The following is a 14,252-nucleotide window of genomic DNA, read 5'->3' as shown; positions in this document are numbered from 1 at the left end:
CAGGCGGTGCATGGCTGTCAGGAGCAATTGGAAAGTGTTCGAATGTGATTATAAAGCTCGGAGTAGTAGAAGCAAAGGCCGGATAAGTGATATTCATAGAAAGTGCAAGAGCGAGAAAGAGAAAGAAAGAGAGTGAGAGAGAGAGAGAGAGCTCATCTTCATACTCATCTATGTGTCCGCCGCTGAATGACAGGCCTGATCTCCTCTGTCACACTTCTGTGAGCCAGCTCAAAACATCACTAGTTAGATTTCACTCTCTCCCTTCTCTCTACTGCTCTCTCCCTCACTCTGTGTTTTTTTATCAGCGGCAGTAGGTCCATTTCACCACTTGAAGATGATCAAAGTAGGGCAGATAGGTCTGAAATTACGCCATGTGGTGCAGAAAGAGAGATAGTGCCTTATTACCTCTCAAGTTGAAAGATTTAATGTCTAACTCAACATATCTCTCAAGGCAGGGGATGCCTCTTATCCTTCATTTGTTGGCTGAAGTGAGCAGATGATAGCCCACGGCCTGGAGCTATGCGATTATTTAACTCTATGACTGAAACGTCTCCTTACTTCTGCGTAATATAATCATTCAATTGAATTCTTCTTATGTGGCTGCAGCTTTGAAAGACACAGAGCTCTAGCAAGGACCAGACAAGTACACATGTAATTATCAGTGATATCATTCAGGGTTAAATGCAGATAGAAAGGAAATCCAAAAGCGCCTTGCTTTAAATGCCACTAAAGGCAGGCAACATGTCTGTGCAGTATGTTCTTATTAAATAACATTTAATAACAACGTCTAAGGTTAAGGAACAAAATTGAAGACATTGTACCAGTAAGTAATAATTAATATTCATAAGATGCTCTATCAGGAGGTTTGTAATGAATATAAACATAAAAGGTTGATGAAAACAAACTCCACACTGTAATTCATTTATAAACTCAGTTATTTCATAAAGACATTAGATCAAATCAAGCATTTGATTCCCGTTATTGGCCATGGAGGAAGAAATAGATTTAAATACAGGCATGACCCATCCCTACAACAACAGGCTGTGTTGGGTGGACAAGCCAAATCAGCACTGATGCATAAAAATAACCAAAACTGCCACATAGCTGAGCAATGACAGTTCCCTTTGAAGGAAAACATATTACACTCCCTCCAGAACTAACCTTTTCCTTTACATGAGGATATCAGGGTGGAGTATCACTGGGGATGTCAAATGTGTCATGTTGCATGAAATGAAGATGATGGCGTGTTAGTGTGAGAAGGGAAGTTTTACTTGATTGGAGAGGGAAGGTAAACAACCTGTGATGGTCTTATTTATCACACATTTAACCATGTTATTTGTGTGATTCTAGGGATTTCAGTATTTGTTGGTCAATTAGTCCACCACTTTAGTCCAGACTGAAATGGATTGTCAATTACTGGATGGATTATCATTACATTTTGTACAGATGTTGATGGTCCCCAGACGATATATTTAAATTGTACCTTGATGATCCTTTGACTTTTCCTCTAGCTCCACTGTGAAGTACCACATGCATGATTTTGAGTCACAGTGACTGTTGGATTGCCATGAAATTTGGTACAGAATAATGTTACCCTCACTTTGTGAGGCTGCAATAAGGTACAGCGCTAAACAAACAGTTGTTAGCATTGCTGTATATTCTCAGTCCTTAGTTTGTATATGATTACTAGTATGCAACAGGGTTTTGAGGAAAGAATACAGCCACTCTGTGTATAATAATTGTGATCATAGCATCTTAAACATTTCTGATGTGACACATTTTGTAGAAAACTATACAATTTGAATAAAAATTCATGTCTGTCTTTATCTAACTCAGTCTAAACAGATATTTGGGGGGGGGGGGTTTCTTTCACAATGAAAATCACATTGAAAATCTCTTAACTATGGAAGGAATTAATGGAGTGTTGCCATAAAAATGTGCTGTTTTGTTAGAAATTTAAGCTGAAAAGGTAATTTTTCTATGTGTTTTCCGGTTTCATAATGGCTGACCATCGACCTGTGTGTCTCTTATCCAACAGGGTCCACTGACTGTATCTGCTTTGCCACAGTGGGAACCAATGATCCAGTTACTTCTGCTTTGCACATCATTGTGGGTGAGTAAAGTCGTTTAAAGACTTAGAGCACGTGGGTCTTTTATCTCTGTGTTCAGGTAGGCGGCATCTTGCTTTATTTTTATCAGATGTTATCAGTGTTGTCTAGGAAGCTAGCGTATGCCCAAGCTCAGTTATCACAGCAAGTGGTTGTGATTTTGCATCCATGTGTTAAACATGTTGTAGTAACCACAGAGGTAATGGCTTTATGACTTTGCTGTGTGTGTCTTAACAGGTGATTCCCAGCCGATGGATGTGTGTTCAGTGCACCACAACAACATCTTCCTCAAATACTCAGTTTCATTGCTTGGCTACGGTTTCTATGGGGATGTCCTGACAGACAGCGAGAGGAAGAGATGGCTTGGTCCCGCTAGATATGACCTGTCAGGTATGAGGGCCATCATCATCTAATCATGAGTGACTTTTTAAGGCTGAGTCCACCCACACACTTCAACCTGTTCTTTAACCCTTGGCTCTCTGGCCTCGGAGCTTACTGAGCTTACACCAGCTTATTTTACTGTGAAATAACCTGGAGTTTATCCTGAAGCCTGCTGGTCTTGCTCTGGGTCTGGACTTTGGAGGATTAAAGATATAAATCTAACACACAGCCTCAGGCTTTTAGATTCTGTGCAAGCTGTTGTGTAGCTCAGTAGTTTTTCTTACTAACACCAACAGGCTCACTAACCATCAAGTTACAAACTTGGTAAAATAGCTTAATCAAACTGGGTCTGGCTACAACAAAATAGGTCCTAAATGTGTGTGCCGTTTACAGCATGGTCATCCCCACATTTTTGAAGTAGTTGATTTAATGTAGTGTTACTTGCTGTAGTTGCTCAGGAATTCGGAGGTTAATTAGACCCAGTGTTACACGTGTGTGTGGAAGTCCTGAGACAGGCCCAGCAGGTTTTCTTAAGATGTTGCAAATAGAACATTGAAAGGAATACTTTTTATAGAGAGACTGTCAGATGTAGGGATATTGTGTTTTTCTGGAAAAGCTTTCTTTGGCCAACATAAGAATCACTTACTGATTACAAAAACAGTTCTTTGATTCTTGCATAATGCAGGTCTATATCCAAGAATATGAACTGTAATCAAAGTAATTATTGTTTTATCCTGCAGAGGACAGCGCTACACCCATTGCATCAAAACTGTCAAACCCACAGAGGAAAAAGAAAAAGACTTTGGCTTGGTTACAACATTGCAACACCTGGCACTTATATAAACATTGAGTATAATGTCTGTTTCTCACAATACTGAATGAAATTCAGCCAAATCCAACAGACAAATTAAACCAATTACAATTTAGGAATTAGTTTGCCAGTGATTACACTTGTGTACTACTAACGGTTTGTTTGTGTGCATGCAAGCAAAAGAATAAAAATTGATCAATTGGATTCTGTGTAGAAATGGGCGTCCACATAATTTAAGCACATGCATTAACTGTTTGTATGCACAGATGATAAATGAGGCCCCTGGGCTGCTTCCAGGCCCACCAAACACAACAAGCTGTGTTTTATCAGTAACATTGTCTATAAACTTTGCTAAAATCAATTCTTTTGTTACCCTGCCACTAGAGGAAAAGAATAGTGGTGTAAATTAGTCACGCAGATGCGTCACGTTTACAATTTTACTCTAAATTGTCTTTTCAGGTACAATCCGAGCTAAATTAAACACAACAAATAAAACATATTGGCTCATGTTCTCTGGCTGTGTTTTTGTTACAGGAATAAAAACCTTTCTGAGTCACAACTACTATGAAGGCACCATCTCTTTCCTCCCTGCTGAGGACAACATGGGAAACCCTAGGGACAAGCTGCAGTGTCGATCCGGGTAAATAAATGTAGCCACACAGGGCTGAGAGAGAGATCAGAGATTTTTTGCGTTTTACAATGCTTTAACTTATCTGATGTAGTTCAATAGTAGCACTGCGCCTGCTAGAGCTTAAATGGGAACATTTATGTTGTTAGGAAGCCTATCTAATTTATTGTGGACTGAGAGCCCATTCAGTCATTTCCAAAAAGCTCTTGACTAAGTGCTTTGGTTTTTGATATGCTGGGCGCAGACATTGTTTGCATTTGTTATGGTGATTGAAAGAGGCTGAAAACCATTACTCTGTAAAAACACCATGTTTCTTTACAGCTTCCTCTACCATTAAAAGTGATGAATAATAAGTGATGAATATTCTGTAGAATTCTAGCATTTTCTAGCAAATGCTGCTACTATTTAAATAGTTATAATGTCTATAGCTTAAAGCCTAATAGTCTTTTTTAGCAGGGACTGATTTTATCCACACCTAATGAATCATTTAAGCTTGTTAAAACGTTGAATGTCTCAGCAACCTTGATGGTTTGATGATTTTGAAACAAGGTTATGCTGGTGTTTCAGGTGCGGGGTCTGTCAGCACAAGCCTTCATCAAAGGACACCCACTGTGAGATGTCAGAAGAGAAGGAAAAGTCTGATAAAGGTAGGAGTTCAGGTTTATTGTTTGAAATGTGTCAAATTAATAAAAGCAAAAAGTGTATGTTTTTTTATTTATTTCTCTGTCTTGTTATCTGCCTGTTTGTCTATTTTGAGACCGTTTCAAACTGGATGACTCAAGGCTTGTAGCTCGAGAGAAAAGACAAAAATCCAAAAGGAGACAAGACAGTCCTACATAGGCTCTCTTTATTCTTGAAGTGGCATGCACAGCAATCAGCAGACATTTACATTTTGCTCTTTTCCTGATCTCCAACCTGTGCATCTTGCATGATGAGATTACATGTTGCCTGATGAGGCTGCCGTCTATCAGCTCGATGTTGAGTAGAGCAGCAGCGTCACCTCCCGCTGCCTTGTCTGCCCCGCTGACCAGCCGCAGTGCGCGCACACAGTTCATTATCTACAATCCTCTCAACAAACCTCTGGAGGAAGATGAAATACTGACCCTTGTGTGTGCGCACTGGTGCGTGTGTACTTTGAGCAGCAGATGAGCTGTGTGGGTTTTTTTCCTGTTTAATTAGTGTCGTGATTATAAATTCAAGCCTTTCTGTGTTGGCCTGGCTATCTGCTATTGTGGGTTCCTATAGAGTGTGTGTCTATGTGTCTGTATATTTTTCTGTGTGTGTGTGTGTGTGTGTGTGTGTGTGTGTGTGTGTGTGTGTGTGTGTGTGTGTGTGTGTGTGTGTGTGTGTGTGTGTGTGTGTGTGTGTGTGTGTGTGTGTGTGTGTGTGTGTGTGTGTGTGTGTGCAAATATGAAAGCAAGCGTAACCTGTTTGCGCGTGTAAGATGTGTGACAGACTCCCACTAATCAGGAAGGAATTTGGCTCTGCCAGCTCTGACAGGGGGTTTGCCTCACGCCAGTGCTGTCGTTTGTTTTGTGATTTTTTTTATTTTTTTCCCCTCTTTTTCTTCCTGGCGAGGGAAATCTCAGACAACTGCTAAATCAATGAGGCACGACACACTCTCTCTGCAAATGAGCCGCCTCTCCTCCAAAAGCAAATACTCATTTAGAAACATTCTCCTAATGTAGATCCTACAGTCCACAGTTGGAATTGTTGGGGTTTTTTTTCTTTTTTTTGTCATTTTTTCCTTTTTTTTAAATTTAGTTTTAATCACTGGTTCCCAATTAGAATATTGTTGTTTTTATGTAGCCTCAGTGGGCTTGTTATCAGTGGTTCGCGTTATCACCTCTGTAAATTTGTTTTGTGAAATGAGGGGGAAAGGTAATGAATCGTTTTGCTTTCTGAGATTACATAACTTTGCCTCTGAGGTGCTCATAAAACAGTCAGATGCTAATTTGGACTTCTGTGATCACTTATTGCAGCTTATACCAGCAACTATCACCCTGGTTACAGACGCTGGCGGTCCCGTGGGTGAAACTGTGTTTTTGATTCACCATCACTTATAAACAGTTGCTAATCTCTGGGGAGCAGAGTGGTGATTTGTGAAGTGCAGCAACCATCGCGTCTGTCATTTGAGATTTGGAAGCCCTGTGTGCATTCAATCATATCAAGCAACTTTAAGGTTAATTCAATCAGTCTTTCATCTATGTGACTTCCTCTTTAGATATTGTGAACCCTTCCTTGCCCAACTTATTTGCAGTTTATGACATAAGACAATTTCAGCCCTGCTACAAAGGTAATGCGCATTACTTTCAGCATCAAAGTTTTTATCTTGGCACAATCATCGAGGTAAATCTGCTCTAAGAATTCCTGCCAAGACATCTGGATCTTAATGGACCCTCATCAGCATCGCTGCTGTTGTGTGACATGCTTGGAATTTAACCTCAGGACTCATAAAGCACTTGAAAAATATGCAATATAATTTCAAAACCAAACTCCTGATGGTATTTTGAAGATACCAAGATTATTGGATTCAGTCTAACATCTGCACATTTGAGGCTTACACCTACAGTATCTCTTATCTAGCTCGTGCAAGTAAGTAGCTTAAGGCTGGCAGAATACTCCAAACCAAATCAAATGTGGCATGTTTGAAAATGCTGTTGAACACAATATTGGGAACCAAATTGCAGTACATTCACTGCACCTCAAGGTCTGTTTATTGTAGTGTCAGTGTCAGATGGAGGAGCTGTAACACTGCGATGAAATAAGAGTTTAAAGAATTTTTTGTGCAACTGTGTCGGAGGGTTGTAAAAGAAATTCACAATTTTGTTCTCTATAAACCAGCAAATTAAACATTTATTGAGTGCAGCCAGCTTACAGCCAACACCAAATATGTAATATATGAGTATTAAAACTTTGCTCCATTAGTGTGGTTTATTTCAGCAGTGGAGAGCAATGCAATACAAGTTTGCAACCTAATACATAGCTGTAATAACACAAAAATACAGTCTGAAATTAAGTTAGTTTTAACTTTAATGCTCTGCATGGATAGTATAATACACTACATAGTAAATATACAATATATTTGACATTTATTTTACAAATGACCGATGAATGAAAGCTTTGGGAAATGTAATGTTATAAATTATAAGTGATGAAAACAACAATGCATAAGTGTTGCTATGTTATAAATGACAAAGTATGAACTTTATTACTGGATCTATAGCAGAAGATTGTGTTTTAGGTATCCAATAACAGTTGAGGAGGATTTTGATTTAGTTAGGATAGGTTCACAATTGATCAAGTCTGTCCTAAAGCAATAGTCGGCTACCCAAATGAACATGACAAGTATTTTTCCTGCTGTAATCACAACTCCCCTTCATACTGGCCATTAGGAGATCCCTTATTAATGCACTTTCAATGTAAGTGATTGGGGACTCTCTGTTTCAGATGGAAGCAGGGTTTGGAGCCAGATCCGTGGGAAGTTCATCGCCATCAATGCTGCCAGTATGAGCTGTGCATGTCCCCGTAGTCCTAAAGGTCTGTCACCCTCCGCCCACCTCGCTGACGGCACCACAGACCTCATCCTGGTCAGGAAGTGTTCCCGGCTGGACTTTCTCAGACACCTTCTTCGACACACCAACAAAGAGGACCAGGTAGGAATGAAGGAGGTGGTATTGTTTTTAGCTACTAAGCTAACATCCGATGGAAATACTGCTTCATTTTTAATGTTTTTTTTTTCTTATACTTTTAAAAAAAAAAGCATAAATAATGACTGCACATGAATCATCTGTTAAAGAATATCCTGCTACTGAAATCAGCAGGGAAAATTGATGTGATTTGGATTCAGCTGGAATAAAGGAGTGGTGGAGGACTGTAAGAAAACAAACAACTGAACTTTCCCAAAAAGCCACCCGTCAATCACTTTGCCGCAGCAGTCGGTGTTCAACATCAGGAGTTGCTCATTCTGTGCACAGATAAATTGAGAGCGTGTTAGTCCAAGCAGAAGGCAGCCCACTTGCTGTGCTAGCACCTCAATTTGCTGACTCTGCTCAATTTCCCAACTATGGTTCACTTTAGTTCAAATGCCTTAGCCCTTGTGCCTTCCCATGTATCATAAATAACCTCCACCATGGTCCAGGGAGGCACCAGTAATCGCTGCATCAGGGATATGCTATGTGGGAGAACAGGCTGATACCAGACTAATGCCCTCTCAGGATAGCCAAAGTATTAGCAAGGGAAGTCTGGTGATTAGTAATTATTACCTCAGGAACGACCTCAGGAAGTTTATCCCCATTTAGGAGGATCTTGTAAGTAATTTCATCTGCAGTAACTGCCTTGGTGAAAGTGTAAAACTGCCAGCTGTGTTTTGACTTAACACTTTATTTTATTTATTTACCTTTACTTTCTCTGGGGAAACCAATTGAGAGCAACACTCATTTACAGCGGTGCCCTATAAACAAGTCATATAATAAAAAGTGTAAAACCAACAATCTTCTACCAAACATAAATACAACACAAACTTTAGATAAATGACTTGACAAAAAGGACAGTACATTACACAAGGATAACTGCACCTGGTTGCAAGGATGAGTGTTACTTTTTCAAAAGCAGAAAAGGCAAGGTTTTCTGTTATTTACATACTGCTATGATATAGGTTATCTATGTTAAAAATGGTCACAGTTCCACACTAATGTATGATGAAATGCTCCCTGCAAGACAAAAGTCAGGGCATTAAACTGATATGTCAGATCTCCACGCATGCCTATAAATGTCGTTGCTAAGGTTTTTCCATTTGTTGTATGCGCCGTCTAACCTCCTATTCATATTGGATTATAGCCTATCTGAGAAGTTGACTTTTCAAGTAAAGAATGAGAAAAGGAGTGAAATCCTACTACTATAGTTTGTTGCATGGTTTGTTTACGTAGCCTCTGGAGCCGGTGGATGTCTGTCGAGTGGCAGTTTCAATGAGCTGGCCAAGCAGAACACAGTGGGCCCCTCAAGAGGGGGCCTTAAAGATACAGAAACTAAGACAGGGGCTAAATTGAGGGTTTTGCATAAAGGGCCAGTATGATAAATAAATAAGGAGATTTTTAAACTATAAATAATGCATAGATATTTCAGTAGAGCTGCACATTAATAATATAGACCTGGAAATGTTCATGATATGGCCCATTTAATGCCAAGAAATACAGAGAAAACATTAAAAGAGGGTGTAAAAGCTGCTGCTATTATTATGATAATGAGCTCGATATGTTATACATAATGTAAAGTATATCCATGGATAACAGTCACAGTTTTTCCATTCAGACTGAATGAAATTACCAGTGTGCGTACATAAAAGCACATTACAGTACAAATCTCAGCTGGAGATTATCATGCAGAGAGGTTGCTATAGCCGTCTGAAATCTAATACACAGAGTTACCAATAAGATGTGACTGTATCTGTCAGTATTTAGCCTTGCTAGCACCGTGGCCCTATGAAACAGAGTTTGGGTCTATCCAAAACTTTGGTCCATACTAAAATATCTCAGCATTTGTTCAATACTTTGTTTAATGATTACATACATGTAAAACTGATGACCCACCTCACTATGTAAGCTTAACATTGCAGACATTAGCATTTAGCTAAAGGCAGCAATGTACAGCCTCACAGAGCTGCTAGCATGGCTAGCACACATATTCAGCTGTCAGATCAGTACACAAACATATTATCTCTTAACTCTTATTTAACGACTACAGATCTCAGCACCAACAGTAAAAAAGGCAGTATGTGGTGCATCTCTAGCTTCAGGCTGTTTTATTTGCAACACAGTAAGGTAGACAAGTCATCGTATGAGTAGGGTGAGCGCAACTTTGCATCAGAGTTCACTTAATATCAGCATCACTGTCCAGCCAAGCGGAGAGAAACAAGGAGTGAGAAGCCACTAAGCGTATTCATGGCCTTGTCAGAAAGCCTTTTAGGCAGACCGTCCAGCATGAATGCAAAGCGGCCGCAGTCATAAAGTGGGTCTGATGTGAAATAAATGGCTGTCACTCTGCTTTGGGGATGAGAGAGGCCAAGGGAAGGAGGGGAGAGAGAATACAACAGAGAAGAAGAGAATAGAGAGAAAGTGGCACCCCGTGAAGTTGAGGAAAATAGTCCGCCGGACAAATCTGAACCTTTCTGCGACACTGAGTGAGATGAAAGGGGATTTTGACACAATAATTTCTTTTCATCGCTCCCTTTCTTCTTTTTCTTCACTCCTCTGACGTTTACACCGTTTTTATGCACCTCCATTTTTTATCTGACCTCTTCTCTCCTTCCCTCCATTTTGCATTTGATCGCCTGCTTGCCTGCTTTTGTAGTTTGTTTTTTTTGCATAAATGCAGAGGAATGAAGGAAACCCCCACGTGTAGTTTTGCTTTTCATTATGAAATCAGCAGGCGTCCATAAAAAGACAATGGAGGGGAAATTAACTTTTTACCTCACCCTGCAGGAGGCTGTAAACAAAAAAATTACATGCTAGGAATGATTTTGCAAGCCAATATAATCATCATTTTACAGAGAAATATGGCACTCTGCCCATATTAAGTGGTGTTTTGTTTATATAATTAAGTAGTTTATTAAATTTGAGACATTCAAATGTTCAAAAAATTAATAAAAGGCGATTAGAAAAATTGGTTCATGCATTTGTGTGTGTGTGTGTGTGTGTGTGTGTGTGTGTGTGTGTGTGTGTGTGTGTGTGTGTGTGTGTGTGTGTGTGTGTGTGTGTGTGTGTGTGTGTGTGTGTGTGTGTGTGTGTGTGTTCTGTGTGTGTATCCTTAAGGCTTTGCTTATCGCCACCATGAGGTTAACATTTGTGATTAAATATATAATGATATATTAAATAGTAAAGTTGAATATCTTGAAAATGATTGGGTGAATTGCCATCAAATTTGGTATAGACATGAATTATAGTAACTGTGTTAATCATTGTTAGCATGCTGATGTTGACATTTATCTCAGTACCATCCTCGTATAGCCGCTAACATAACTTGTTCCAAAGTTACCCTCCCTATTTCAGTAAAGGTGTGTGGATCACTTGTCTGTAATTGTGCATGGAAACATGAACAATAGGTCTCTCACAAAAATAAAGATGCATTTTTTTTTGTTTTCAACTTTTCTATTACCCTTGACACTGAAAAGAAACACTCTGGATTCTGGAGAGTGGGCATCCTAAGCTGTGCACCATCTGTGAGCACATCTGTTCCTTCATCCCTCCGTCTCTCCTCCTTTCATCTATTTTCTCATCCGCCTCTGCTTCCCTCCCTAGTTTGACCACTCGTTCGTGGAAGTCCACCGGGTGCAGAAGTTCCGTTTCCAGCCGCGGCACCATGAGCTTGTATCCCTGGAGGACCTGAGCGATCCTCAAAAGAAAACAGGCTTCAGACCCATATGCTCCACAGCCACGACCTGCAACTACACCTCTGCCCACAGCAGCTGGAACTGCGACGGGGAGATCTTGTCTCACGCTGCCATCCAAGTCAGGTATATGATCACAAAATGACCTGTGAACATACCGTACATCTCCAAGCACACACTAGTAGTCACTTAAAGCTATTAAACATGCTTCTACATTTTTGTTTGAAATAAAGTTGCTCAAATGAAAAACTGAACAAAGTCAGACTGAGGTGAAATTTGTCAACTGATGCCATAAAAACAAGTAAAATGCACTATTATTTATAATTAATGATGAATGTTTCGAAAATGTTGGACAAAAAATTTACTTTTTGAGGCACTGAAGACAGCCAAAATAACTCTCAGCATAGATGGGGGCTGGCAAATGCTTTAAATCTGTGCACATACTGTAATATTGTAGATGCGATTTAATGGATAAAGTATTGACATAGTTGCAGGCAGGACTCAAACCTATTGAACCATTGTGGTGTGCCATTCACAACTCTAATCTGTTCTCTAACGACCTGTTTAAATTGCTCTAAAATGAGATCAAAGTCTCTTTATTCTGAAACCTAAGACTTTTACTCTCTTATACTTAATGTAACAATGCTGGGTTAGCATGCTGACGTGTGTATGGAGCTCAATGCACCACTGCGTTCCAGTCAACTTGGAACTCGTAAATGCTCCAACTAGGAAACTCAGGCCAATTACATGCACACCAACGTATTTAATTAAACTCTGCTGACGTTGCAGATATTCACATTCTACCTACCAGAATACAAGTTTCTCATGGTCAGTCATGTTAATTGTTTGCATTTTACGAGCTCCTAAAAACGTCTCCACTAAAAATTACGACCTCCAACTTGTATGGAACGCAGCACAATTATAGCCTCCCAGAGCTGCTAGCGTGACTGTTTTCTGATTCTTGTTATATTTGTGCAACACGGGAACACAAATATGACTATAAATGATTTGCAATAATAGCAACATTTCAAAGTTTTAAAGTCTGTGTAAAATATAAGGGGGAGTGTATAGAGCAAGTTGTCATCATGAAGAAAAAGTTAGTTGTTTTGATGCTCATCATTAGTTGGTAATAAAGACATGTTCCTTCTTGGCAAGAGATGAGACCAGCAGTGCCATTAGCACCACGAATGTCCCACAGTCTCTGGTCAGGAAAGTCTTTCACTGTTCCCTGTTGGATGATCCTGGCAGCTCAGTGGAATTGGCCCCCCTCATTATTCTGGCCATGTCCACGCTTCAGCTTTCCCCCGTTATCAGATCTCTATACTGCCAGTATGGCACTGCTTGACGTATCATTTATTTCATGCTCCATTGTACTTTGCCAATGATGCATGGCGCTGTAATGTTGCTAATTTAACGGCCCTCCCCATGTTAAAAGGCTACTCCCCTTTAATTAAAGCAGAAGTCCATCCTTTTATTGCCTCTTCCTCTCCGCTAATCGTTCTTGGAGTGAGCCAGCCAGAGTGCTGCTCGGATAATTAATGGTAATAGGCCAGGCGAAACAGAAAGAAAGTGAGGAGGAAAGGGGGAAAAAAAGAGAGTGAAGAGTTTTGGATTTTTAAAAAAGTGAAACTCAAGGTGAACACCGACAAATAAAGCAAGCTATGCTTCTCTCGGGTAATGATAACCCAAACATATCACTTCCTTGATTTTAGAGTTATTATATGAATTTGCACTGAATGTGTTTTGCTCATGTTTGAAAGCATGGTGGAATTAAACCCTTTCACGCAGTGTTTAAAATTATAAGTTACTATGCTCTTTCATCATACTAACTGCAAGTAAACATCAGATGTTCTAGTAAAAATAAAGACAGGTGTCATTAAGCAGCCAAAGCCATAGCCGGTAATTGATGCTATGCAACATACTGTACCGTAATACGCTTCTTGCCCATACACTTTTTCTGCTCATATACTTTTAGCTTGCATGCATCAGGATCTGTTATGCGTGTCATTTAAGTGCGTCACCCCCATCTGTATTATAACATCTGTTATACGCAGCTCTTTAAAGGTCTTTACACTTTACACGCTACAGCGATTGCCTCACTTTCAAGTTTGCGTATCGAGTCCGCACACAGGGGTGCTGTTCCATTGCTTTTATATCTGCCACATGGACAGTAAAGTCTCATTGAATGGAGCTTAGTCATTAAGTTGATGGTTTGTTATTCAGGCTAAATGATGCATTTTGTGTGTGTCTGTCCTCTGTGTGTGTATTCCTCCCTGCAGTGTCCGGTGCCAGTTGATCCGGCTGTTTGCCCGCGGTATCGAGGAGCAGCAGCAGCAGCAGCAGCAGCAGCACCAGTGTGTGTTGGAAGACCTTTGTACACCGTGGGCCCCGGAGCCAGACACACACTAGTTAGTGGACCGGGAGCTGGACGGGGACATTTAGCTGCTAGAAAACAAAAATAAACTGAGTTGGACTGAGTTTGAATCCCAAATGCTGGCATCCCATCCATCCTCGATATATTTATCTAAATGGAACCTGTGGGAAGTTTTTAAGCACAAGATGTGATGGAATGAAACTCACAGGTGTGGCCCTGCAAGAAGATAAAAAGCTGCCACCACCAGGCTTCAAAAAGGAGGCACATGATTTCTGCCTACTGGAGACGGCAAAATTCAATCTGCTCGCTGCCATTTGGGGCTCGTAATGTGCAAAATTGCCTCATACAGTTTCAATATACTGAAATATGATGTGTTACACCTGCTAGTGTTAGCCCTGCCACATTCAAACCCAGCTTTCTGCATTTTCTGGTCCATACTTCTTCAAAAATGACGATGCTGAAGCTCAGAGGATCGTGGAGACGCTTTGGTGTTCCGCACACATGAAGCAGAACTGAACTTGACTGAGCTGGACTCAGCTATGACAGACGGAAAGTAGTAGTTGTTG

The 14,252-nt window shown here is 40.2% G+C and overlaps 1 protein-coding gene across 1 annotated transcript in view; it reads left to right on the top strand.

The window, feature by feature from the left end:
- The window catches only part of cerk (ceramide kinase), a 37,493-nt gene extending 23,480 nt beyond the window's left edge, over nucleotides 1-14,013 (top strand). Inside the window, exons 7-14 of the mRNA XM_062444216.1 lie at nucleotides 2,039-2,113; nucleotides 2,346-2,498; nucleotides 3,835-3,940; nucleotides 4,496-4,575; nucleotides 7,379-7,584; nucleotides 11,224-11,438; nucleotides 13,592-13,686; nucleotides 13,895-14,013. Of these exons, the coding sequence (XP_062300200.1) occupies nucleotides 2,039-2,113; nucleotides 2,346-2,498; nucleotides 3,835-3,940; nucleotides 4,496-4,575; nucleotides 7,379-7,584; nucleotides 11,224-11,438; nucleotides 13,592-13,686; nucleotides 13,895-14,013 (1,049 nt within the window). The remainder of the gene's footprint in view (nucleotides 1-2,038; nucleotides 2,114-2,345; nucleotides 2,499-3,834; nucleotides 3,941-4,495; nucleotides 4,576-7,378; nucleotides 7,585-11,223; nucleotides 11,439-13,591; nucleotides 13,687-13,894) is intronic.
- The last annotated feature ends 239 nt before the right edge of the window (nucleotides 14,014-14,252 follow it).

This window comes from Scomber scombrus, chromosome 22 (assembly GCF_963691925.1).
Source record: "Scomber scombrus chromosome 22, fScoSco1.1, whole genome shotgun sequence".
NCBI classification, from domain to species: Eukaryota; Metazoa; Chordata; class Actinopteri; order Scombriformes; family Scombridae; genus Scomber; species Scomber scombrus.
Note: the sequence above shows the minus strand (reverse complement) of the source record. Positions and strands in the feature narration are given on the sequence as shown.